This window comes from Panthera pardus, unplaced genomic scaffold, assembly GCF_024362965.1.
Source record: "Panthera pardus isolate Hobbes unplaced genomic scaffold, ASM2436296v1 HiC_scaffold_8, whole genome shotgun sequence".
In the NCBI taxonomy this organism is placed as follows: Eukaryota; Metazoa; Chordata; class Mammalia; order Carnivora; family Felidae; genus Panthera; species Panthera pardus.
In genome coordinates this window covers 17,451,882-17,475,551 of record NW_026527013.1, presented here as the reverse complement: position 1 = coordinate 17,475,551, position 23,670 = coordinate 17,451,882, and the positions used below count along the sequence as shown (strand labels likewise).

At 38.5% G+C, this 23,670-nt stretch overlaps 1 protein-coding gene across 19 annotated transcripts in view; it reads left to right on the top strand.

The window, feature by feature from the left end:
• MAP4 (microtubule associated protein 4) overlaps nt 1–23,670 on the top strand; it is a 193,061-nt gene that overhangs the window by 73,228 nt on the left and 96,163 nt on the right. For all 19 annotated transcript variants that reach the window (XM_053898605.1, XM_053898613.1, XM_053898611.1 and 16 more), the window contains one exon: nt 13,810–13,878. In XM_053898605.1, the coding sequence (XP_053754580.1) occupies nt 13,810–13,878 (69 nt within the window). The remainder of the gene's footprint in view (nt 1–13,809; nt 13,879–23,670) is intronic.

The window sequence follows — 23,670 nt, the reverse complement described above, 5'->3', positions numbered from 1 at the left end:
ATGCTCTGTGTCTCTTTGTCTCAAAAATAAATAAAAACATTAAAAAAATATATGGGAAATAACCTTTTATAGTTACTCTAATTTTTACCATTTGGGCATTCTTTATTTCTTTGTATAGATCCAGATTTCTATCTAACACCATACTTCCTGAAAGAATTCCATTAACATTTCTTTTTAACACAGGTCTTTTAGCAGTGAATTATTTCAGCCTTGGTTTACGAAAAACCAGCCTTCAATTTTGGAAGATACCTTTCCAAGGTATCATATTCTTTGTGACTTCTTTCTTTTATTTAGGAAAGTTAGTCTTCCTGCTTGGATAGTTTCTGAGAAATCTTTTTTAATCTTGATTTTGTTCCCCTTTTTCCCCTCTGGCTGCCTTCAAGATTTTATCTTTATCTTTGTTTTTTAGCAGTTGGAATATGTTGTATTTAGGTGCTATCTTGGTATTTGTTCTGCTTGGGGTTCTCTGAGCCTGATCTGTGCTTTGATGTGTTTCATGAAGTTTGGAAATTTTTTGAGTATTTATCTTTTAAATTACTTTGCCTCATTCTTTCTCTTTTCTCCTGGGATTCCAATGACATTTTTCTTAGATTTTTGGGTATTGCCTCACAGCTCTTAGATGCTCTTGTTTTTTTTTCTCCTTTGTTTTCTCTTTGTGTCTCATTTGAGTACTTTCTTTTGACCTATTTTCAACTTTCCTGATTCCCCCACCCCTCCCACTGGCCCTGGTTGCATTGAATCTCATGATGAGCCCTCAGTGGCATTTTTTTTTTTTTTTTTTTTTTTTTTTTTAGTTTATTTATTTTTAAGAGGAACAGAGACAGCACAAGCTGGGGAGGGGCAGAGAGAGAGAGAGAGAGAGAGAGAGAGAGAGAGAGAGAGAATGAATCTGAATTTAGGAAGCTGTGAGATCATGACCTGAGCCAAAACCAAGAGTCGGACCCTTAACCGACTGAGCCACCCAGGAGCCCAGTCAGTGGCATTCTTTAATTTCTTTCTGGTTATAATTTCTAGCATTTCTGTTTGACTCTTTCTTATAGTTTCTATGTCTCTGCTGAAGTTCCCCATATGTTCATGCATATTTCTATCTTTTCCACTATAGACCTTTAACAGTATTCATTATTATTTTAAATCTCTTGTCTGATAGTTTGGGTCATCTGGGTCAACATCTGGGTCATCTGGGTCATTTCTCAGTCTGATTGTTTTGTCTCTTGACAGTGTTTTGTTTTATTTTATTTTATTTTATTTTTTTGTATTTTTTATGTGTCTCTTAATTTTTGAGTGAATGCTGGACTTCACATGTAAAACTGTAGTCACTGAGAGAACACAATCTTTATGCCTGGAAGTGGGCATGTCTCTTCTTTCACTAGGTAATTAATACACAGCACTGAGTCCATTTAGGATAGAGTTGAACTAGGTTTGGGTTTTGTTGTTACTATGATTATCTTCAGTGTATTACTGGCTTGAGATTCCTCCATTCCTTGTGCTTAGAGTGGGGAGTGGGGTGCTGAAAGGTTTTTCTCAGTGTTCTTGTTCCACTCTTAGCTTTTGGTGTCCCTGTGACACCTGTGCCCCGAAAGGCTGGAAGGCTGTTTCTCCATGCACTTGCCCCTCCCAGAAAAGTCCTAGCCTGGAAGTAGACAGGACTGTTGATATCTCTGGTTTTGGTCCTCGTTCAGGTGTGATCCTGTGTGCATGGTTGAGTCTTTCTCAGTAATACCCTCTTGCAGGTGGTAGGGTCTTCTCACGATATCCTGCAGGGTCTTGGGTAGGACTTACTGCTCCCCTAGGGGAAGAAGGTATCTTCTTCTTAACTCTAATTCTTTCCCCAGCTACAGTTTGCCTTAGCCCAGGCCCTGGGACTGACTGGGTTTGACACACTTCTTCCCCCAAGCAGCTCAGCTTTTGTTTGCATGGGGTAGAAGGGCAGGGTAAGATTGGGGGTGGTGGTCAGGACTTTACACTAGTCAAGTGGTGGCTTTCTCCCAGGTCTTCAGAAGGAGACTCTCCCACTTCATCTCCAGTCTTACCAGCATCTGGGCAACATCTGTGCAGATGTTTGAACTTCCCTTTTGTCTGTGGATGCTAGGGACCCTAGACTGTCATACAGCCCTTCACTTAGCCTTTAGCCTATCATTAAACTTTTTAGTTGAATTCTTACCTGCTTGTTAAACCCAGCATCTCTCCCTCACATGCTCTGACATAGGAGAGCCAGTGCTTACCTCCCTGTCTCCTTGAGGGCCATGTCTTCCTTTGGATTTCATTTTTTCTTTTCCTTTAGTTGTGCGTTGTTTCCACCTCCTGGGCCTCAGCTTAGGTGGGTGAACATCGTGATGTGGCAGCAGTAGATTCTCTTGTGCTTCTTCATCTTCGGTGACTTGACCTGTGTTTCATTAACCCTAGAAGAGGAAAGATTTTTAGAAACTATTTTGCTTATAAAAATTAAATTTCCCCTAATATTTTTAATATATGAATAGCCTATAACTGTAATTAAAATTACTGTAATTAAAAGTTCATTAACTCAGGGAGACTAGTCTAGAAATTGGTAACAGTGTTTACCCGGGAAGAAGTAGCTGGCTAGAGTGTAGAGGTGGGAGGGAGCCTTATTTTTACTGTATATCCCTTTGGACCACTTGGGTTTTGTACACATATATTTATCAACCTGTTCAAAAAGAATAATACAAAGTTTATAATTACATTAGAACTAAATTATAAGTTTCTAATTTTATTTTTATACCACCTTGTTTGTAGAAGATTTGGTTAAGAATAAGTGGGAAAAGGAGAGGTGGCTGTTGGGAGACCTTGAAGAAGAAAGGAAAAGAATTTCTTTATTTCGTTTTGTAGAAATCTGGGACAGTGAGTGAGTTCTCAGTGAATGGGGGCTTCTTTACTGTGAGTCTAACTTTTATAGATTATCTCTCTCATGGGTTTTGCCCAAATGATAGGTTGGGTTCATGTTTGTGTTTTGCTTGGAGAGAATTCTAAATAACATGTTTTTTTCTTCTGAATACTTCTTCAGAAGTGATGGAAGGGTCCTAGACTTCATTATCTTCATGTTTTACTATATATCCAACTTTAAGTTTGATTTTGTTATTGGGTGAGATTCATGAAGTTATCACTGGCGGTCCAGGTGTGATTACCAGCAGGCTTACTTAGGCCAGTCAGTGGAAAGTTATCAATCAGTTTCCTGCGTCTAGAATAGAAAGGGCAGTTGAATAGGTTACATCATGTAATGGAATTCTTTGGACAGTGGTGTTTTTATTTCTTTGAATTCTCACATGCCTACCCTAATTGCCCACGACTTAAAAATGGGGGGTAAGCAAGCAGGCTACCTTTATGACACTTAACACAGAGTAGGAAAAGTTGCCTTTTTTCTCCCGACGTACATTTCCTGCCCCAGACCTGGAAACAGTAAGTTCTCAGAGCCTCCCTCCCCTTCACAACGTGGGTGGGTGCTAGGGGTGCTTGTTGCCACTGGATTTTTCATTGGTTTTAGGCCTTTTTTGTGGATATACTATACTATATCTCTTTTCCATTTTACCACTGTTCAGTTTTGTTTCCATGAATATTTTTATCTTCTTCTTATTACCCCATAAAACATCTAAAGAGCCAAATACCTGGAAATAAAACTGGTGTCATATTACTTCTGAAATGCCTGTCACCTTGCAAAACTGTTCTCAAAATACTTTTTCAGGATTTATGTATTACTTGTTTTTTTCTTCTTCAGAAATGTTATCCACTTAATCATTGTTCATTATCACCTCTGTATGGCTCTATTTTCTAGGCCAGGGAAACAAAAGACAGCTTTCTTTTACACGTGAATAACAAAACAATAATATTTCTGTGACTTTTGTTCATTCACAACATTGTCATAGATGTTTGAAAGAGCATCTAGCACATTGTTGATGCTTAGCCACAAATAAATAATTGGCAAATCTGTGCACAAGTCACTTAAGTTTTCTGTACTCTGTGCTTAATTGTACTTGTGAGATCGAGAGAATTCTAGGAGGTTTTGGGGACTAAGAATTTTTTCTATTAAATGTTCTATCGTAGGACAGTGGTTTTCAAAGTGTGGTCCTTGGACCAGAAGTGATCCCATCATTTGGGAGCTTGTTAAGGTACAATTCTCAGGCCCACCCACCTGGAATCAGAAACTTTGGGTATGGAGCTCAGCAATCTGTGTTTTAACAGGCCCTTGCAGGTAACTTTGATGCACCCAAGATTGAGAAACATTGATCCAGGAGGGAGGGCCTAAGCCAAGTCCTGGAAAGAATGATAACTAGATACTGCAGATTCTTGTTTAGCTGACGGGCCTTCTGTTGCAGAGCCTTGCAACCAGCTTTATTGGCCACCAGAGGGCGATGTTGGAACAGGCCTGACTTTTGCGCTAGAAGGTGCCCTTGTGCCGAGATCATGCAGAATCTGCCCCCCCCCCCCCGCCCCCCCCATTTTGCCCAAAAACGACTCACCGTGGCTGTCTTCCTCACAGCACACATGCCCTCTCAGGGTCTTGCCACTTCCCTTCTCTGCCTGATTTGCCAGCTGTGGGACTCTAAAATCACTTGTGAGAGAAGAGAGTTAAAAACAAACAAACAAGAAAACTCCAAAACACAAAAATAAACCCAGTGAATTTGAATGTCTTTATTTCTCAGGGCGCGTGATTATTTAAAAATTGTGTTGTTTTCAGTGCTATAGGTGTTTAGCTGAGAAAGATTTCATTTCATGAAATGGATGTTCCTCTGAGGGAATTAGTGAAAGAAGGCAGTGTAGCATCTTTTGAATTAGGATTTACCCAGTAATGCACAGTGAACCTCCTTCTTACTCTAAAGCCTACTTATTTATTTATTTTTAAAATATTTATTTATTTTTGAGAGAGAGAGAGAGAGAGCATGAGCAGGGAAGGGGCAGCGAGAGAGAGGGAGACACAGAATCTGAAGCAGGTTCCAGGCTCCGAGCTGTCAGCAAAGAGCCCGACGTGGGGCTTGAACTCACGAACCGCGAGATCACGACCTGAGCCGTACTCAGACGCTCAACTGACTGAGCCACCCAAGTGCCCCAAAGCCTACTTATCTTTATGTTGTAATGTTTTTCTTTCTCCCTTCCTATGTTTCCTTCCTTCCTTCCTTCCTTCCTTCCTTCCTTCCTTCCTTCCTTCCTTCCTTCCTTCCTTCCTTCCTCTCTCCTGGGCTTGGATTCTTTTTAGACTGTTAGGTGTTATGTGTATGGTAGAATCTCAGTCTCTCTTTTATTTTCTTCTAACCTCCTTATTTTGCTTTTTTTTTATTCTGGTAAGTTTCTTATTTCTTAGATGCACAATTATTAGTCTACTAATGTCACTTAAGCTAGATTTTTATATTTTTATGTTCTACCAAGGTTACTTTATAGTTTAGTGATCAGTCTGCAGTTAATCTACAGTTAGTGTACAGATTGATCAACTATAGATGATCATTGTTAATAACAATGGAAATAATAACATTTGTTAACATTTGCATAACACTATAGTTGGCACAATACTTCCTCCAGTATTAGTAGATTTCGTCTTCTTGATAACCATGGGAGATAGATATTATCACATTTTTCAGGGGAGGCTGCTAAGGCTTAGAAAGCACAAGGGAGTTGGATTTGATCATTTGGTTAATAGTGACAGACCACAACTGAACTCAGATCTTCTGATTTTCAACCTCATGTTCTTTCTATGAAACCACACCATCTTCACAGATGCATACTCTGCTTAATTTAATGTCTTATAGATGCTATTTTTCAAAACTAAACATTTATTTATGTAACTCAAATACAAAATTATTAGACATATAAATATTATTTTCAGGAAATATAAATGAGTCTTATTTCATTTGTATAAAGAGCTTGAACTTTGAACCTGAGGACTCTGCTACTAATTCATATGAATTTGTAAAGTTTTCCACTTTCTTAGGTGACTGTTTCACATCATCTCCTTTCTGTTCAAACCTCCAGCACCTGCCCTCCTGTTCATATTCTCAGCCAATGACTTTTACAACAAAGGATCAATAGACTCAGTCAGAAGAGAACTTCTGCACAGTCCCCCTGCTGCAGGTCCTCACCTACCTCCCCCCTCTGCCCTTTCCTCTGCTCTTCCTCTTGTTATGGGTGAACTGCTTTCACTTAGGGCACTGCTAGAGCCATTTTCTCTTCTGTTGCCTGCATCATCAGTTTCTCTGTTTCAACTGGGTCATTCATCAACATCAAATAGACCATAATTTTTAACTTCCTTAAAAAAAAATCCTATCTCAGGGGCTCCTGGGTGGCTCACTCAGTTGAGTGTCCAACTTCAGCTCAGGTCATGATCTCACCGTTAATGAGTTAGAACCCTGCATTAGGCTGTGCACCGACAGTGTTGAGCCTGCTAGAGATTCTCTCTCTCTCTCTCTCTCTCTCTCTGCTCTTCCCCAGCTCATGCTTTCTCTCTCACTTAAAAAAAAAAAAGTCCTTTCTCAACCCCATGCCCATCTCATTTGCTTCTTTTTTTCCCTGTTCCTTTGAAAAGGATGTATCTACTACCTGTCTCCTTCTTTCTTGAACCCCTTCCCATCCTACAGTAACCCATGCCATGCCACCCAAACTGCTCCTTTTACATTGCCAAGGATGAATCCGGATAACCCCAAGGGTTTTAGCACGGTTGACTGAAAAATGAATTGCCATCATCTGAGATTGGGAAAGCTCTAGAAAGAGTATTTTGAGGGGCACCTGGGTGGCTCAGTCAGTTAAGTGTCCAGCTCTAGATTTCGGCTCAGGTCATGATCTCATAGTTGTGAGATCAAGCCCAGTGATGGTCTCCTGTCCAGCGTGAAGCCTGCTTAAGAGTCTCTCTCTCTTTTTCCAAAGAAAAAGAAAAAAAAAAAAAGGTAGATTTTTAGAGGAATATAAGAAATTTAGGTCGAGAGTTGCTGAGCGTGAGTTACATGATAGTAGAGAAGATACCCAAGAGGAGAAGAGCAATAGACAGCTAGATAAGAGTCTGGAGTTCAGAGGAGAGTTCTGGGCTCGGGATACCAATCTGGAGGTTGTTGATATTTAAAGCTCTGGCTAAAGGAGGTAGTTGTAAAGCATGTCATTTTCAGAATGTTTCACTTTTGCCACATAAAAATAAGTTATGCTGCTCTTTTCAATGCATCCAAATGCTCCTAAATATATAGCATTTTGATTCTCCTCATCATGTATTTTAAAAATGTATGAGCAAGCTGTTCATTATCATTGGAAATGTAAATCCTTCTTTCGATTCCTTGAACTCTTATTTCTAGTCCATGTCTGTCATAGACTTTTATCTTAGAGTAATACATTTTTATACTGATAGGTTTTTCTTGATTGTTATTGTGTTTTTGTAACAAAATATGTATGTAAGCTTAAATTTTAATTTAAAAAGTTCCTGTAACCATAAGGCTTTAAATATTAACTTGATCCAGAAGAAAAGTTATTATCACAGTTACTAGTAGTAGTACACAGTTGATCGCATGTGTCAGGATTTTTGGTAAATTGTTACTAACCATAAAAGTTGAATTTGGTTGGAAATGTTTTTGGGGGTCTAATAGGTTTCTCAGTTAGGTCATGAATCTTTGGATAATTATTTTTTGCTAGGATGAAAGAGGGTGCAGTAATTTCTATTCCTATTGGTTTTTGTTTTTGTTTTTAGTTAGCTTCATGCCCAGTTCAGAGCCCACCGCAGGGCTTGAACTCTTGACCCTGAGATCAAGAGTCAGGTGCGTAACCTACTGAGCCACCCAGGCGCCCCTCTCTTCCTATTTTAATAGATTCTAAAGTGAAAAAACTTTATTCACATGGCTAAGTGTGTGGGAATAGAAGTCTCTATGGAAATGTCCTCAGTTCTTTGAGTTATATGTTAAGGATTCTGTAAGTCATTATTATTAGAAATTATTTTCAATGTCGTATCAGAAGGCAACTACATTAAAACTTCTTTAAAGTTTGATGAAAGCCAAGAATTGGAAACTACCTAACCTGGAAGATGATTTGTTACTCAGTCATGAGAGAATTTACTTTTCAGGGGCTTGCTTTTGTTTCATGGATGTGTGATATTTTCTTTATACCTTCTGAGGGAAATGAGGTAGTTTTTAAAAAAAGTCTCCTGTTTGCGGGGCACCTGGGTGGCTCAGTCGGTTAAGCATCCGACTTCAGCTCAGGTCATGATCTCACAGTTTGTGGGTTTGAGCCCCGTGTTGGGCTCTGTGCCGACAGCTCAGAGCCTGGAGCCTGCTTCGGAATCTGTGTCTCCTCTGCCCCCCCCCCCCCCAACTTGTGCTCTTATCTCTGTCCCTCAAAAATAAATAAATGTTAAAAAAAAAAAGTCTCTTATTTCTGTATCAACATTGTTTCCCTGAGTGATGTTTATTCTCTTTGAATGAGATGATGCCTTATTCTTTTGGTGATAGTTTCCCTCAGGTATGTGGCATTACTGTCTATTTGAGATTCCTCATGACTGTTTTTTGTTTTTTTTTTTTCCACCACCTGCCTCTGACAGGGAGGGATACAGCTGTGCTGCCAGGTGGAGTGTGGGGGCTCCCCATTCGTTCTGGAGGTTGGCACAAGGCTGACTGTTGTGGGGTGAGGGAAGGAAAGTATGGGGGAAATGGGGACTGGCCTGGTAGCTTTTAATGGCGCTCCCATCATGCCTGCTGTCCGAGTGCAGAAGACCTTGCACTCCTGCTTTCCTGGGCCGCCTTTGGGCTGTGGTTTCTTCTTCAGTGTGATCCCATTTGCTTCAGCTTCTTGGATATTCCTTGTAATTTCTGGTCCACTGGATGGTAACCTTCTTGATTTCTAGGTCTTTTCTTACTTTATTCTTTTGAGCCATCTTTCCTGGCATGTTTAAGTATTTGTGGTAGTATGTTGAGGATGACCTATGAACTTCATTTGGCTCTCTCTATCCATTCTCTTTTTTAATTTTAAATATGTAATTTTATTTTTTACCAAAATGGGATTGTATTGTACAAAATAATTTTGTGTAGTACAAAATAATTTTATTATTTTGCACATGTAGATTGCTAATTTACAAATATGTTAATAAATATACTTCTACAACTTCATTTTTAATGGCTAAATAGTGTTCTATTATAGAATTCTGTAACTATTAGCTACTTAAAATTTTTATTTTTTAATTTACATGCAAGTTAGTTAGCATATTGTGCAATAATGATTTCAGGAGTAGAGTCCAGTGATTCATCTCCAGTCTGTAACACCCAGTGCTCATCCCAACAAGTGTCTTCCTTAATGCCCCTTGCCCATTTAGCCCATCCCCCCCACCCACAACCCCTCCAGCAACCCTCTGTTTGTTCTCCATATTTAAGAGTCTCTTATGTTTTGTCCGCCTCCCTGTTTGCTTCCCTTCCCTTATGTTCATCTGTTTTGTACCTTAAAGTCCTCATATGAGTGAAGTCATATATTTGTTTTTCTCTAATTTTGCTTAGCGTAATACACTCTAGTTCTATCTACATTGTTGAAAATGGCAAGGTTTCATTCTTTTTGATTGCTGAGTAATAATACTCCATTGTGTGTATGTATGTGTGTGTGTGTGTGTGTGTGTGTGTACACACAAACCACATCTTTATCCATTCATCTGTTGATGGACGTTTGGGCTCTTTTCCATACTTTGGGTATTTTTGATAGCGCTGCTATAGGCATTGGGGTGCATGTGCCCCTTTGAAACAGCACACCTGTGTCCCTTAGTTAATTACCTAGTAGTTAGTAGTGCAATTACTGGGTCATAAGGTAGTTCTGTTTTTAACTTTTTGAGGAATCTCTATACTGTTTTCCAGAGTGGCTGCACCAGTTTACATTCCCACCAATAGTGCAAAAGAGATCCTCTTTCTCTGCATCCTCACCAACATTTGTTGTTGCCTGAGTTAATTTTAGCCATTCTGACAGGTGTGGGGTGCTATCTCATTGTGGTTTTGATTTGTATTTCCCTGATGATGAGTGATGTGGAGCATTTTTTCCTGTATTGGTTGGCCATCTGGATGTCTTCTTTGGAGAAGTGTCTGTTCAGGTCTTCTGCCCATTTCTTCACTGGGTAATTTGTTTTTTGGGTGTTGAGTTTGATAAGTTCCTTATGGATTTTTGGATACTAACCCTTTATCTGATGTGTCGTTTGCAAATATCTTCTCCCATTCTGTTGGTTGCCTTTTACTTTTGCTGATTGTTTCCTTTGCTGTACAGAAGCTTTTTATCTTGATGAGGTCCCAGTAGTTCATTTTTGCTTTTATTTGCCTTTCTTCTGGAGGCATGTTGAGTAAGAAGTTGCTGCAGCTGAGGTCAAAGAGGTTTTAAAACGTCTGCTTTCTCCTCGAGGATTTTGATGGCTTCCTGTCTTAGATTAGGTCTTTCATCCATTTTGTGTATTTTTGTGTATAGTGTAAGAAAGTGGGTCCAGATTCATTTTTCTACATATTGCTGTCCAGTTTTCCCAGCATCATTTGCTGAAGAGACTGTCTTTATTCCATTGGATATTCTTTCCTGGTTTGTCAAGAATTAGTTGGCCATACGTTTGTGGGTCCATTTCTGCGACTGACGCCAGTCAGGCGTCCCTACTCTTAAATTCTTTAATGTGCTCTGGGGCGCCGGGGTAGCTCATTCAGTTAAGTGTCCAACTCTTTGATTTTGGCTCAGGTCATGATCTCGTGGTTGGTGGATTCCAGCCCTGCATCAGGCTCCATGCTGGGTGTGCAGAACCTGCTTGGGATTCTTTCTCTCTCCCTCTCTCTCTGCCCCTCTATGCGCCTCTCTCTCTCTCTCTCTCTCTCTCTCTCTCTCTAAGTAAATAAACTTAAAATTTTTTTTTAGAAGTATTATAAAATTCTTTAATGTGCTCAATTAAAACAGGACTTTTTGTTTGTTTAAGTCTTCCTTTTTGTCCTTATCTCTGGTTCCCCATCAGTGGTGTTTGGATATATTCTTTCATATTTTTTCTGATTATTTGTGTGTGCGTGTGTGTTATAATGCTATTATGCCATATTTGCTTTTCTTTTTTTCTTTTAAGTAGGCTTCATGCCCATCATGATGCCCAATGTGGGGCTTGAAGTCATGACTTTGAGTTCAAGACCTAAGCTGAGATCAAGAGTCGGATGCTTTACTGACTGAGCCACCAAGGCGACCCTGGTTTAATTTTTTTCTTAATATGGTCTGGCATTTTCCCATATCAGTACAGAAAAAGTTACCTCATTTCTTTTAAAATTGCATATTATTTCATAATTTAGTGAATCTGTCAGTGGGCATTTGTAACTTTTTAAACAGTGCCATAGTCAACATCTCATTAACATTCATATTTGTGCACTTTTATGTCTTTCTCTGAACTATGTACCTAAAATGGATTGTTGAGTTAAACAAGTATATCAAAATTTGATAGACTGCCAAGTTGTCTCATAAAAGGTTGTTCCGATTTATATTCGTTGAGTGGTGTATGAGATTACCTGTTTTCTTACACTGTGCCAACACTGGCTATTAAATTTTAAAAAGATTTTATCACGCTCATGACCAGAAGATGGTATTTTTTGTAATTTGCATTTTCCTATAATCTGCATTTTATTTTATTTTTTACAATCTGTATTTTAAAATGAGGCAGATTTTTTAAAATATGTGTTCTTTCTTGAGCTAAGAAGAATAAATTTTATAAATGTACTTTGTGAGGGTAAAAGGAAATTTATGCTAAACATGTTCTATCCCATATTTGGCATAAATGTGGGATAGAACATAGTTGGTATCTCTCCGGATAAGTAAAACAGTATGTAAAGCCCTAGTATGGTACCTAATGCATGGTGGATATTCAATAAAAGTCTGTTCTCTTTCATTCCTTTATTTTCTTTTTCCTCCAGTTAATTGATAATCTCTTTTTGGTCTGCCTTGTTCTTTAGGTTTTCTGTAGTTGTTCCTCTGTTATCTGAGATAACAGAATGAAAGATATTTTCAGTGAGTTTATGTGAAAGATTTCTGCCTTGGATCTGTGGGAGTCAGAAGGTTGGACAGTATAATTTCTTGTCTTTCAAAGTAAAATCTTGCATTTTATATTTTTGTAGCATACATTCCAGATTTTTACTTGTTTTATGAAAAATATCTCTAGGGGCACCTGGGTGGCTCAGTCGGTTGGGCGTCCGGCTTTGGCTCAGGTCACCATCCTGTGGTTCGTGAGTTCGAGCCCCGTGTCGGGTTCTGTGCTGACAGCTTGGAGCCTGGAGCCTGCTTCAGGTTCTCTCTCTCTCTCTCTCTCTCTCTCTCTCTCTCTCTCTCTCCCCCTCCCTCTGCTCGCACTCTGTCTCTCTCTCTCTCTCTCTCCCTAAAATAAATAAAGATTTAAAAAAAAAGAAAAAAAAAGACAAATACCTCTGTTAAGTTCTTGAGAGGGACTCATGAGAAGCTCTTGGGTTGGCAAGCTGACCGCAGAGCTAGATGGGTTGCTGAAGTGTTAGATGTGGTCAAAGCCTTTAAGAAAAGGTTGTACATCCTTATATTCGTCTATGTAGTAACGCAATTTCATTCATGATATAGTAGAGCAAAGAAACTAGAATAACCAAAACAATTTTGGAAAAGACCCACTATAGAGGACTCACATGACCTTTTTGAAATACTGTAGATTCAGTAATCAAGACATTGTAGTATTGGAAAAATGGATAGACTTATAGGCCGGTGGAATAGAAGAGAGTGCAGAAATAGATCCACACATAGTATATGTGATTTTACTACAAAAATGCAATGGCAGTTCAGGGAATAAGGATAGTCTTTTCAACAAATTATACAGGAATAATTAGATGTCCATAGGCAAAAAATACAGATCTAGACCTGTAGCTACACCATATACAAAATTTATCATGTATCATCGGCCTTAATATGGAGCCTAAATTTGAAAACTATAATAGTTCTAGAGGAAAACGTAGGAGAAAATCCTGTGGCCTTGAGTTAGATAAAGATTTCTTAGATACCTCACTGAAAATATAAGGAAGCATGAGGGAAAAATGAAAAATTCGAGTTCATCAAAATTTAAAGCAAAAGACACAGTTAAGACAATGAAAATACGGGTAAGACACAGTTTGCAAAGCAAAAGACACAGTTAAGAGAATGAAAATTCAAGTTATAGACTGGGATAAAATATTTGCAGAATTCATCTGATAAAGGGTTGGTGCTTAGAATGTATAAGGAATCCTCAAAACTAAATAATAAGAAAACAACCCAAAGAAAAGTGGTCAAAAAATTTGACCATTCAATTCACTAAAGAAAGGGATGGCAAATAAACGTGAAAAGATGCTCAATGTCTTTAGTTATTAGGGAATGTGACACAACTATACTCTATCAGAATAGGTAAGATTAAAAAAAAAAGTTCTCTGCTTCCAGTAGTGCTACTGGTGACTGTGTAATCCTCACCCTCAGGAGCAACGATGATGCCCTGGACTCTGTGTGTGGGAGTTCCAAATGGCCCTGTGCCCTTGGAGCATTGGATTTGAATCACAGATACAAAATCTGTGGTGCTTAATAGTGGTTCTAATTGAATACAATGGTAATCTTTGACAATTTACAGAACAGAAAGGATTTCAGTTTGCTTATTAGGAAAGGCTCTTCTATAGTGTAGAGTCTGGGTCCCGTAAAAATGAATGACTCCGTTGTGTTCTATATTTCTGGGTTTTCTTTTATTGGATCTTTAAATTTTGGACATACATTTATCTGCTTTAAGCTCATGCTATGAAGAGTGACAAAATTCTACCTAGTTAGGTAGTGGGGAGTGTGTTTTTCATACTGCTGTCTGTCACAGCGGCTAATTATTCTTTGTGGTTGTTGCAGGTACGCCATCCTCTAAAGCAACAGGGCTAGCCAACGGTGATCATGGAATGGAAGGGAATGATACTGCGGGTAAGTGGTTCCCCGGATTCCCCAAATGTGGAGGTGAAACAGTCACAGTAAACACCTTGATGAGCTTCTTTGAGGAAGACTGTTAGGGAGGCATGTGAATTATCTCTAAGGGTTTTGTTGTTCTTGTTGGATGTATTCAAATCCAAGGCATCTGCCACATAACATCTCTAACAACAGAAGAAAGAGTGGTATTGAATATTTGTTGTAGTTGTGCCACACAAGAGCTGGATCAATCTTAAAACTACGATTATAGATGCAAACTAATCATCATCAAAATATGTTATATTGGAGGCCTTTGGCCACTACAGCTCTTTACACAGGCTTTTCCCCACTGCACTTAGCTTGCTTGCCATGGCTTAATGTTGGGAAATCTGTGAGCCACAAATTAAAAGTTCTTTCCTTTCTATTTTGCCCTCGGTCTTTTTCTCCCCACACCCCCCCCCCCCCCACAACTGCTACTTTTGAAATCTGTCTCTAACTTTAGCTCCAGCCTATTAATTACTAAGGCTTTGATATTCTGTCAGCTGGCACTGAGTTCCTATGGGTTTCCACCTCATAACTAGCACCAGCTCTCTGACCCCAGAGCAGAATTCTCGAAGAAGTAGCAGGATCCATAGGGATGTACTGTGCAAACCTTCTCTTAGGTAGCCATTATGAGAGTCATGTTGTATTTTTATAAATAATTGCACTTTGCAGTTGTAATCAGGCTGACACTGTTGACCCAAATGAATAGACTTCTAATGGTCAAGCAAACTGTTCTTTGCAACAGAGCGTGCCCTTAACTGGGGCATAACATTCGATTCACATTGCTGCACTGGAGGCAAGCACTAGACACATACTGTGTCTGTGTTTCCCTTGTATGCATACCTCAGCCTTGAGAAGACTTTTCTTGAGCCGCCATACGATTTCTGTTTGTAAGGCTTCCAGAAAGCCTCCTCTTAGCAACAGCAATTATTCCAGGATTTATTTTTTATTCTGTGACCTTTCAAAATGTCCTCTCTATCTTTGTACCTCAGATATATTGATGGCTGGTTTCCATTTGTTGTGAATGTTAGTTTTACCCACTGACATTAACATCCTTATTAGCAGCTCATTAACTTAGAAACTCTTTACTTTAAAAGCTAAAAACAACCAGAAGTGACACTTGTCTTCCAGTTTTGTGAACAGAAATTTTTGTATTTATTTGATAACCTTTGTTGTATTATTGACTGTTTCTGTGCCTGCTTTGAAAGCAGAGTCATCTATGTAGTATAGTTTTAAGGAAACATTTATGGAAATATACCTGTGATTAAAGGAGAAGCTTGAACATGAACTTTTAAAAAATGTGTAAGTTCAGCTTTCTTTAACAAAGAGGCAGTGCCGGGGGAAGAAAAGGCTTGGAGGGGATTGATTTGATTAGCCAGTTGAAGGAGTGGATGCCATTTTCATCCAGAGAGGAAACAATTATCAAAACTAGAGTAGATTTCTTCCCTAGCAAGATGTCAAGTATGACCAGAAGAGACCCAAACTTTGGGTAGCAATTGCTTCCGATTGCCAACTCTTACTAGCACGAAAAAATTGAACTGGAAAAACATGCAGCCTGGCCCTTACTGTTTCAAGACTTTTAGTTCCCTGGTGGCAGAAAAGAACCCAGGGATTTATGAATTGCCCACTGACATGATGGCAGCCGGTAGAGTATGGTTTGCATACCTGGGAAGATGTGTGTGTTCTGAATTTGACCTTTTGAAAATATGCATGTTTCACTGGGGGGTGGGAATGAGTAGGGAGGGGACAAAGAGTGCATGTTTTTGGAGCATGATGTGACCTCATTCTGATTTGGCCATTACTAACTAGAGCACATAGCTCAGTGCCATTTTGAAAAACTCCCATTTCTGTTTTATTCAGGATGTTGTCTCTAGTCCTAAGAGCAGACCAGCTCCGCTGATAGCATATAAAGGGTGTATGAGCATCTTGCTATGTTGAACTTGCTGTTTACTAATGACCTGTGCTTTTCTGCCCTTTCCTTCCCCTTCCTACTTCTTCCTCCCTTTCTATTTTTCTCCTCCTAGAAGCCTAGCGTGTCTCTCCACACTGGGGCTGCTGCAACACCAGACCAGTGATCTTTCCTAAGCACCGTTACACTTCTAAAACCTGCAGCATTTTGCAGAGCTTTGCTTTTCCTTCCTGGACACGATGTAGAAGAAGCAGAGGGTAGTTCTTCGGGGCCTTTTCTGCTGCTGCCTGAGCAAACCACCTGCTTCCTCTTGTGCTCTGCAGGGCTTGATGGAACCTCCTTTCCCTTTGTGAGCACAGAGTACAAGATGAATCCTTGGGCATCTAATGTCTTTTATTTCTTGTTCTTTTTGAAAACTCATTTTATCATTTCATTCAAATCTCACATTTTTCTTTTTTTTTTTAAACATTTTGAGTTGGCCTTTTCCATGTGTTTTTTTCAGCTCTTCAGAATGAATCAGGATATTGTAACACCAAATGAGAACGTGTGCTTTCATAAAGGGATTGAGTCCACCAGTACTGCAGTGACCCTCCCTTTTCCTCTCCCTCCCCTCTCCCTCTGTGAGCTTGCTTTTAGGGAAGTGCAGTCTTTCAGGCTTACCTCTAATTCTCTCCACCTTACTAAAATCTGAATAACGATAGCTATTTTAATGTAGAGTAGCTCTGACTAAACTTTGAAAAGTACTTCCTCGAATTAAATCATCTTTTGTTATTTGTAAGTTGGGCTGAAATTGTTTTTATTACGAAATGACGGTTTATTTGTCTAGAGGCTTAGATTCTCTTGAAAATCTGACAACCTTTTATTGTGTATGAAATTTTATAACCAAAGTTACTTTCATAACATGATCATGAACTATCAAATATCAAAATAAGAATTGAGAAGTTTAAGAAAGTGGAATCCTGTTTAGACTACTGGGATGTTGATACAGATAGAAACAACTTTTTCTGTAAAAACATGAGAATGAAAGTATATTGCAATTCACTGAACAACTACAACCAACTTATCAGGTTTCTAATGACGTGGTTTTCAGATTGGATGCAAACTCTGTTCAGGTAGTGTCTTGAATCCCTTTGGTCTCTGGAGAAGCCTTTTTACAGCATTCCAGGGGGACTGGTGGATCACATGGGAAGACCTTTACAAATTAGCATTTATACTCAGTGCGTTCTGAGGATTGTCCCAATGAGACTTTTTTTTTCCTTTTTAAGTTTATTTTACTTATTTTGAGAGAGAGGGAGAGGGAGAGAATCCCAAACAGGCTCTGCACTGCCAGCACAGAGCCCAATGGCACTTTCTTAAACTTGTTCCTTGTTTTCCCACACTAATAGCTAAAAAATCTAGAAGAACTATTTGGGAAAAGTACTGTGGAGCTTTTCAGATAATAACCTTTGATTGGATTTTTAGCAGAGAGATTTTTAGAGAATATAATACCTGGGCCAAGGTTTGAAATCTTACAGGAGTTCTGGCTTAAGAACCAGAATGTGAAACGCTCCAGGTTTCTGTCCTCTAATTGATTATGCAGGTTGTCACAGTCAACCAAATTATTGATTGTTTTGGATTAAGATAAATAATTGGCACTAGATTCTAGGTAGATTTTGAGATGTACATTATTTTAGATCCTCTGACACAAAACTACTTTTGAGATGGAAAAACCAGAATATTATGAAAGTTTAAACCGAGTCCCTGCAATGACTTCTGGAATTCAGGAAGCATTCCCTCTTCTGGTCACAAGCAGGAGCTTGCTGCTCTGCCAGGAATTCCTTCTGTGAGTTCTTGGAGAAAAGACACTTAGAGGAAGCACATTTGAGGGACGTTGCTTATGCTTACCTCTGAAGCAGTTGATAAAATATAAAACTCTTAACTGTAGGAGAGCACCCATCAGATAAAACCTAGCACTTGCCCTTTGGTGTGCAGTTAGTTGTTCAGTATGTGTTTTGGTTTTCTGTGTTTGTTTTGGTTTTGGTTTTTTGGCTAGGAACGTTGCAAAACTGGCAGTGCTAACTTTTAAGGATCAACTTTGACCTTTTTCTAACTGTTCTAACCAGTCTCTACAGCTTGTGCAAGTGACAGGTGGCTGGAGAAGCCCAGGGCCACCCTACTGTGGCAGTGGTTGAAGGGACACACTCACGCTCCATTGCTGACACTGATTTATTCCATTTTGGTTTCCATTTTGCTTTGTTTTTGTTTGACTCTTTTTCCCCAAATATGTTTTTTTATTTATGGAATTGAAAATTTCCACTAATAACAGCTAAAATTCCATGTACATTGTTAGCTCTGTTTCTCTTGGATGTTTCATGTTGCTTCAGTATAGCTTTGTACAAAGTAGCCAGTTCTGTAAGGATATGCTGTGTTGTCATCATGGGCGTACCTGAGTGTGAGGTTACCAGACTGGTCAGGTTGTTCTATTGAAATATGTTTCTTATTTGTAATCTTTCTCTTTCTCTCTCTCTTTTTTCTTCTTTCGCCCAATGTTGAAGATGTAGAACTTTGTTTATAAATAACATTTTATATAACCTCATTCATGCACCTGAGTTTATACTTTTTGTGACTTTAGACTATAACAGTTTGTATTTGGGGACATTTTAATGTGATCATTGTGCTAATAAATAAATTACACTAATAAACATCTTACATTAACACCTTACAGACTGGATTTTGGTTGGAGTCTTAATTACTGAAGTATGATGTGACTAAGACATGAGTTTGGCAAATAAAGACTTGAGGAGTGAATTCTCAGTCTAAGCTTCTGATCCCACCCAAAATAATTTCATAGTTGTATGGGCATTTTACTCTTTGCCAGACATTTTCATTTTCACTTACGTATCTTTGATTCTCAGAATAACTCCTTTTCATCCAGAATCTGTATTAGGTAAGCCCAAATGACTGATATTTTATGGTATCTGCTGAGAAAAACAGTTGGCAGAGTGGCAACATGCAGTTAATCCAAAAGAGTTTCATGGCATATCAATTATTGTTCAATACCTTCTAAGACTACATGTGTGTGCTTAGTTTAGTCCAGTTAAAATTCAGGTTCACAGTCTTCCTAAAATGCCTTCTGAATTATCATTTGAAACTGTTACATTCAACGACATTTTAATTTTGTAACTTTATTATTTGATGATCTCTAGTATGCTGCTTCTGGGAAGAATTCAACAGAATGCCCAATTCCCTACCCATTTCTGGGTTACTGTTTCTTTACAGTAGGTAGATTTGCAAATGCAATATGTTGACTGAACTAAGACATTGAAAAGATTCTATGCCAAAGGTAATTTGCATGGTATAAAGAACATTTTTCAGCTTGGCACATTGTTTACTAAGAAAGTTCAATTTAATGTCCTTAGGTTTCCCTGTGTGTATGTGTTTGTGTGTGTGTGTGAGAGAGAGAGAGAGAGAGCGTGCGCGCCTACATGAGCAAGTGGGGAGGGGGTCAGAGGATCTGAAGTGGGCTTTTTGCTGACAGCAGATCGCCTGATACAGGATTCGAACTCACGAACTGTGAGATCATGACCTGAGCCAAAGTCGGATGCTTAACCAATTGCCCCCCGACCCCAGTTTTTAAGATTTTATTTTTAAGTGATCTCTACACTTAGCATAGGGTTTGAACTCACAACCCCAAGATCAGGAGCTCCACCGACTGAGCCAGCCAGGCTCCTGCTTAGATTTTCTTTTATTAAGAGGGCTTAACAATCTATTCTTATGTTTAAAGCACAAGAATTTAAACACTATAAATAATAATTCATAGTCCTGACTAACTTCTTATAAGTATGCTAGGATTAAAGGTTTTGGTGATCAGGACAATTCTTAGATCTTACTAGTGTATTCATTTTGATGAAAGTGAGATGAAATCTGGCTACTGTTGGATTCTTCCCCCTTGTAGACCTGATAATACATTGGAGCTGGAAGCCTAGAGAGGGTTCTGGACAAAGACAAAGGACTGGTGGGGCAGGCACAGAATGTCAGCTTCATTTCTAAGTCACATGTAAGAGTGGATTATCCTCAATTTTATATTGATGCTGTTTCTGTTACAGTGAAAGCTTAACAAGACTTAATCACAAATTATTTGTGGAATAAATGTCTGTGCTACCATGGAGGCTAAGCTAGATGCAGTACACTAAGTCCTCCACAAATGGCAGTGTTACTGGTGGTTTCCATAATGAACTGATGAGGTGGGTTTTTATTGTGAGAACTGTTCTGAATGTGATGTGATATCTGGTCATATCAACAGGGGAAGATGAAACTGCTTTGTTGGAATGTCCTGGCACAAATGATGTCCTAGGGGTTTCATCACTGTCTCCTGTAGCATCAGATAGAATGCAAGGAATTTAGCATTAGAAAAATTCTCAGGAACCATAAATGTGAAATCTTAGCAGAAAAATAAATCTGTAATGTTAGAATTTCTGAGCAGCTATTGTAACCAACCTCTAAGTTGGCATTATAACTTATAAATGAAGCCCGAACCTAAAGCTGCACAATGTGTTCCTAGATATAGACATGGCAAGACCTCCTTTTCCCTGCCTCATCCCCAAATCCTGGAAACAAAAGTTTAATTACTTTCTTTCATTTTCCAGATACAAGTTGCATGTTGGAGACACATCAGTAAGATACAAACACCTAATGTTTCTTAAAGTTTTTTTGCTTCATGGTTTTCTGATAAAGATGTAGAACTTCTCAGAAAACTCCACATATACCCATTAATACAACATGTTACATTCACTTTTAGGGTATTGAGGACTCCCTTGAAACCAGCTCATGCACTGAGCATTTAATTGTACAGTGAGCCATTTGATTTCAGTGTCTTTTGGAACTTGGTATTGAATAAGACCAAATAGCTTCTTCCTGAGGTTTTCGTGAATCCATTATTCTGATATGCTTTTTATAAAAAAAATTTTTTTTTAAGAAAATTTTACAAACCTTTGTGTCAAGGGCTGACTTTCAGTAGATCACAGCGAGGGAGCTGCTCTGCTACGTATATAACCCCGACCCAGAAGCAGGTCGTCTACTCTGACATACTTAAAAAAATTTTTTTTAACATTTATTTATTTATTTTTGAGAGACAGAGAGAGACAGAGCACAAGCGGGGGATGGGCAGAGAGGGAAGGAGACACAGAATGCAAAGCAGGCTCCAGGCTCTGAGCTGTCACCACAGAGCCTGATGCGAGGCTCCAACCCACAAACCATGAGATCATGACCTGAACCGAGGTCGGAAGCTCAACCGTCTGAGCCACCCAGGTGCCCCTCTGATATACCTTTTAAACCATAACTTTGTTTATATAATTTGCTTCTTTTTGTGGAATGAAACTCTACCTTATGACAACAGGCATATGTAGATATAGAATATTTTTCTTTTATTTGTAATTTCATAAGTAATATACGAGTACATTCTCCTTTCTTATAAAATGAAAGCATTTATAGATACAGCCATACTGTATCAGAGACCAGAGGATTTTTACTCAAAGAACTAATATTCACACACAGCTTCTGTAAGTTGATCTTGTATTTTTACCTGAATGTAGACTTGAACAGATTTTTCTGATGAAAAAGTCTCATGAATGATAAGGATAACTGTCCTCTGTATAGCATATTGGAGTTTATGAACTCTTTCGAATGTATAACAGTATATCCATTTTTCATTTGAAGAAGTTGAAGTTAGGTTAATGATAGAACTCAAACTCAAACATAGGCTGATGAGCCCTATGCTCTTTCTAACACAGCCTGTCATATCACAGTGGGTCTTCTAAGTGCTAACGAAGTTCACAAAGGTAGTTGGAAGGAACGGACCTTTAAAGGCCTGTGTTTTTGTTTTTGTTTTTAAGTTTGTTCATGTATTTATTTATTTATTTAGAGATGGTGAGGGAGGGAGGGACAGAGAGAGAGGAAGAGAGAGAAAGAGAAAGAGAAATCCCAAGCAGGATCCTTAGTGTCAGTGCAGAGCCTGATGTGGGCTCAAACCCACGAATTGTGAGATCATGACCTGAGCCGAAATCAAGAGCCAGGAACTTAACTGACTGAGCCACCCAGACGCCTGTAAAGGCCTGTTTTAAAGGCCTTTTTTAGTCTCTACTTTCTGGGAGAAAATCCAGGCTGAGGCAAGGGCTTTGTGTATAGGTAGTTTATTTTGAGAAGTGATCCCATGGAAAAAAAAAGGAGACCAGGAAAAGTGAAATTGGAAAGAGGACAAGCCGATATGAAGAAGTATCACTAACTTAGTCACTTCTGTGGACAAAGGGGCCTTAATTCTGTGCCATCTCTCAGTTAACTGTTGTACTTCTGGGTTTGCACTTGTGCAGGGCCAGACTGCAGATGACTCGTCTCTGGCATCAAGATGATGTGAGGCAGAAAACTCTGGTTTGGTTGAAATAAAGTGCAGTCAAATCACACCTACATGCACCTGGATGCTGCAGTTATAGGTAGAGTGAAAGATGGACTTTTAAGGAGGATTGGGTACAAGAGGTGTCCAGTTAACCCAATAGATTAATTCAACAAAAGATTTATCTGCTTATGCCTTATTATAAGGAATAAGGTCCTTGAATTCTATAGAAGGAAATTTGAAGGAATTTCATCTATCATGGAACTAATTTCCCAAGCCTAATTGTTAGAAACTATATAACTAATTATATAAGTTACAAAAATTATTTCAGGAATTTCCAATCTTAGTGTTTTCTTCTTGAATCAGTTTCAGTAGTAACTGCCTTTTAAGGAATTTGTCCATTTCATCTGTAGTTTGTTGTTGTGCCATTGTTTCTAATTTTTGCTTATAAACCCTTTTATTTCTGCAAGATTGGTGTTGATATCTCCTCTTTCATTTCCGAGTTTAGTAATTTGAGTCCTATCTCTTTTACTGATCAGTTACAGTTACAAAAGTGTCAAATTTTGTTGATCTTTTCAAAGTATCAACTTTTGGTTTTATTGTGTTTTCTGTGTACTTTCTTCTTTGTTTCATTTATTTCCAGTCTCATTTGTATTATATCCTTTCCTCTACTTGCTTTGCATTTAGTTTGCTTTTCTTCTAGCTTCTTAAGGTGTAAAGTTATGTTACTGATTTGTGATTTTTTTTTTTTACCCCCCTTTAATGTAAGTACTTATAGCTATAAATTTCCCTCTGAGCACTGCTTTAGCTGCGTCTCCTAAGTTTTGGTGTGTTATGTTTTCATTTTCATTCGTCTTATTTTCTAATTTCCTTTATGACTTCTTTGACCTATTGGTAATTTAAGAGTATGTTGTTAATTTCCACATGTCTATGAATTTCCCAAACTGCTTTCTGTTGTCATTTCCTAATTTCATTCCATTGTAGTTGGAGAACATATTTTGTATTATTTCAGTGCTTTTAAATATATTCAGGCTTGTTTTATGGCCTAACATATGGTCTGTCCTAGAAAATGTTCCATGTGTACTTGAGAAGAATGTATATTCTGCTGTTGTTGCATGGAGTGTTCTAAAAAATATCTGTTAGATCTAGTTGGTTTATAGTGTTGTTCAGGTCCTCTATTCCTATTCTGTCTAGTTCCATTAATTATTGAAAGTGGGGTATAGTTCAATGGTTGAACTATCTTCTCAGTTTGGTTAGTTTTGATTCATATATCATCTATTCATATATATTCATATATGTAAATATATATATTCACATATTTTAGGACTCTTATCCTAATGTTTTAAAGGAGAATTTTGATAATATAATTAACTCATATGATTTTTACATTGCTCACAGATTAATTCCTTTGAAAAATTCTAGAGTGTGGATAAAAGGATGTATACAGACGATTACTACAACCATGAGTCTCTAGGAGCTTCTAAAGCAGCAGTGA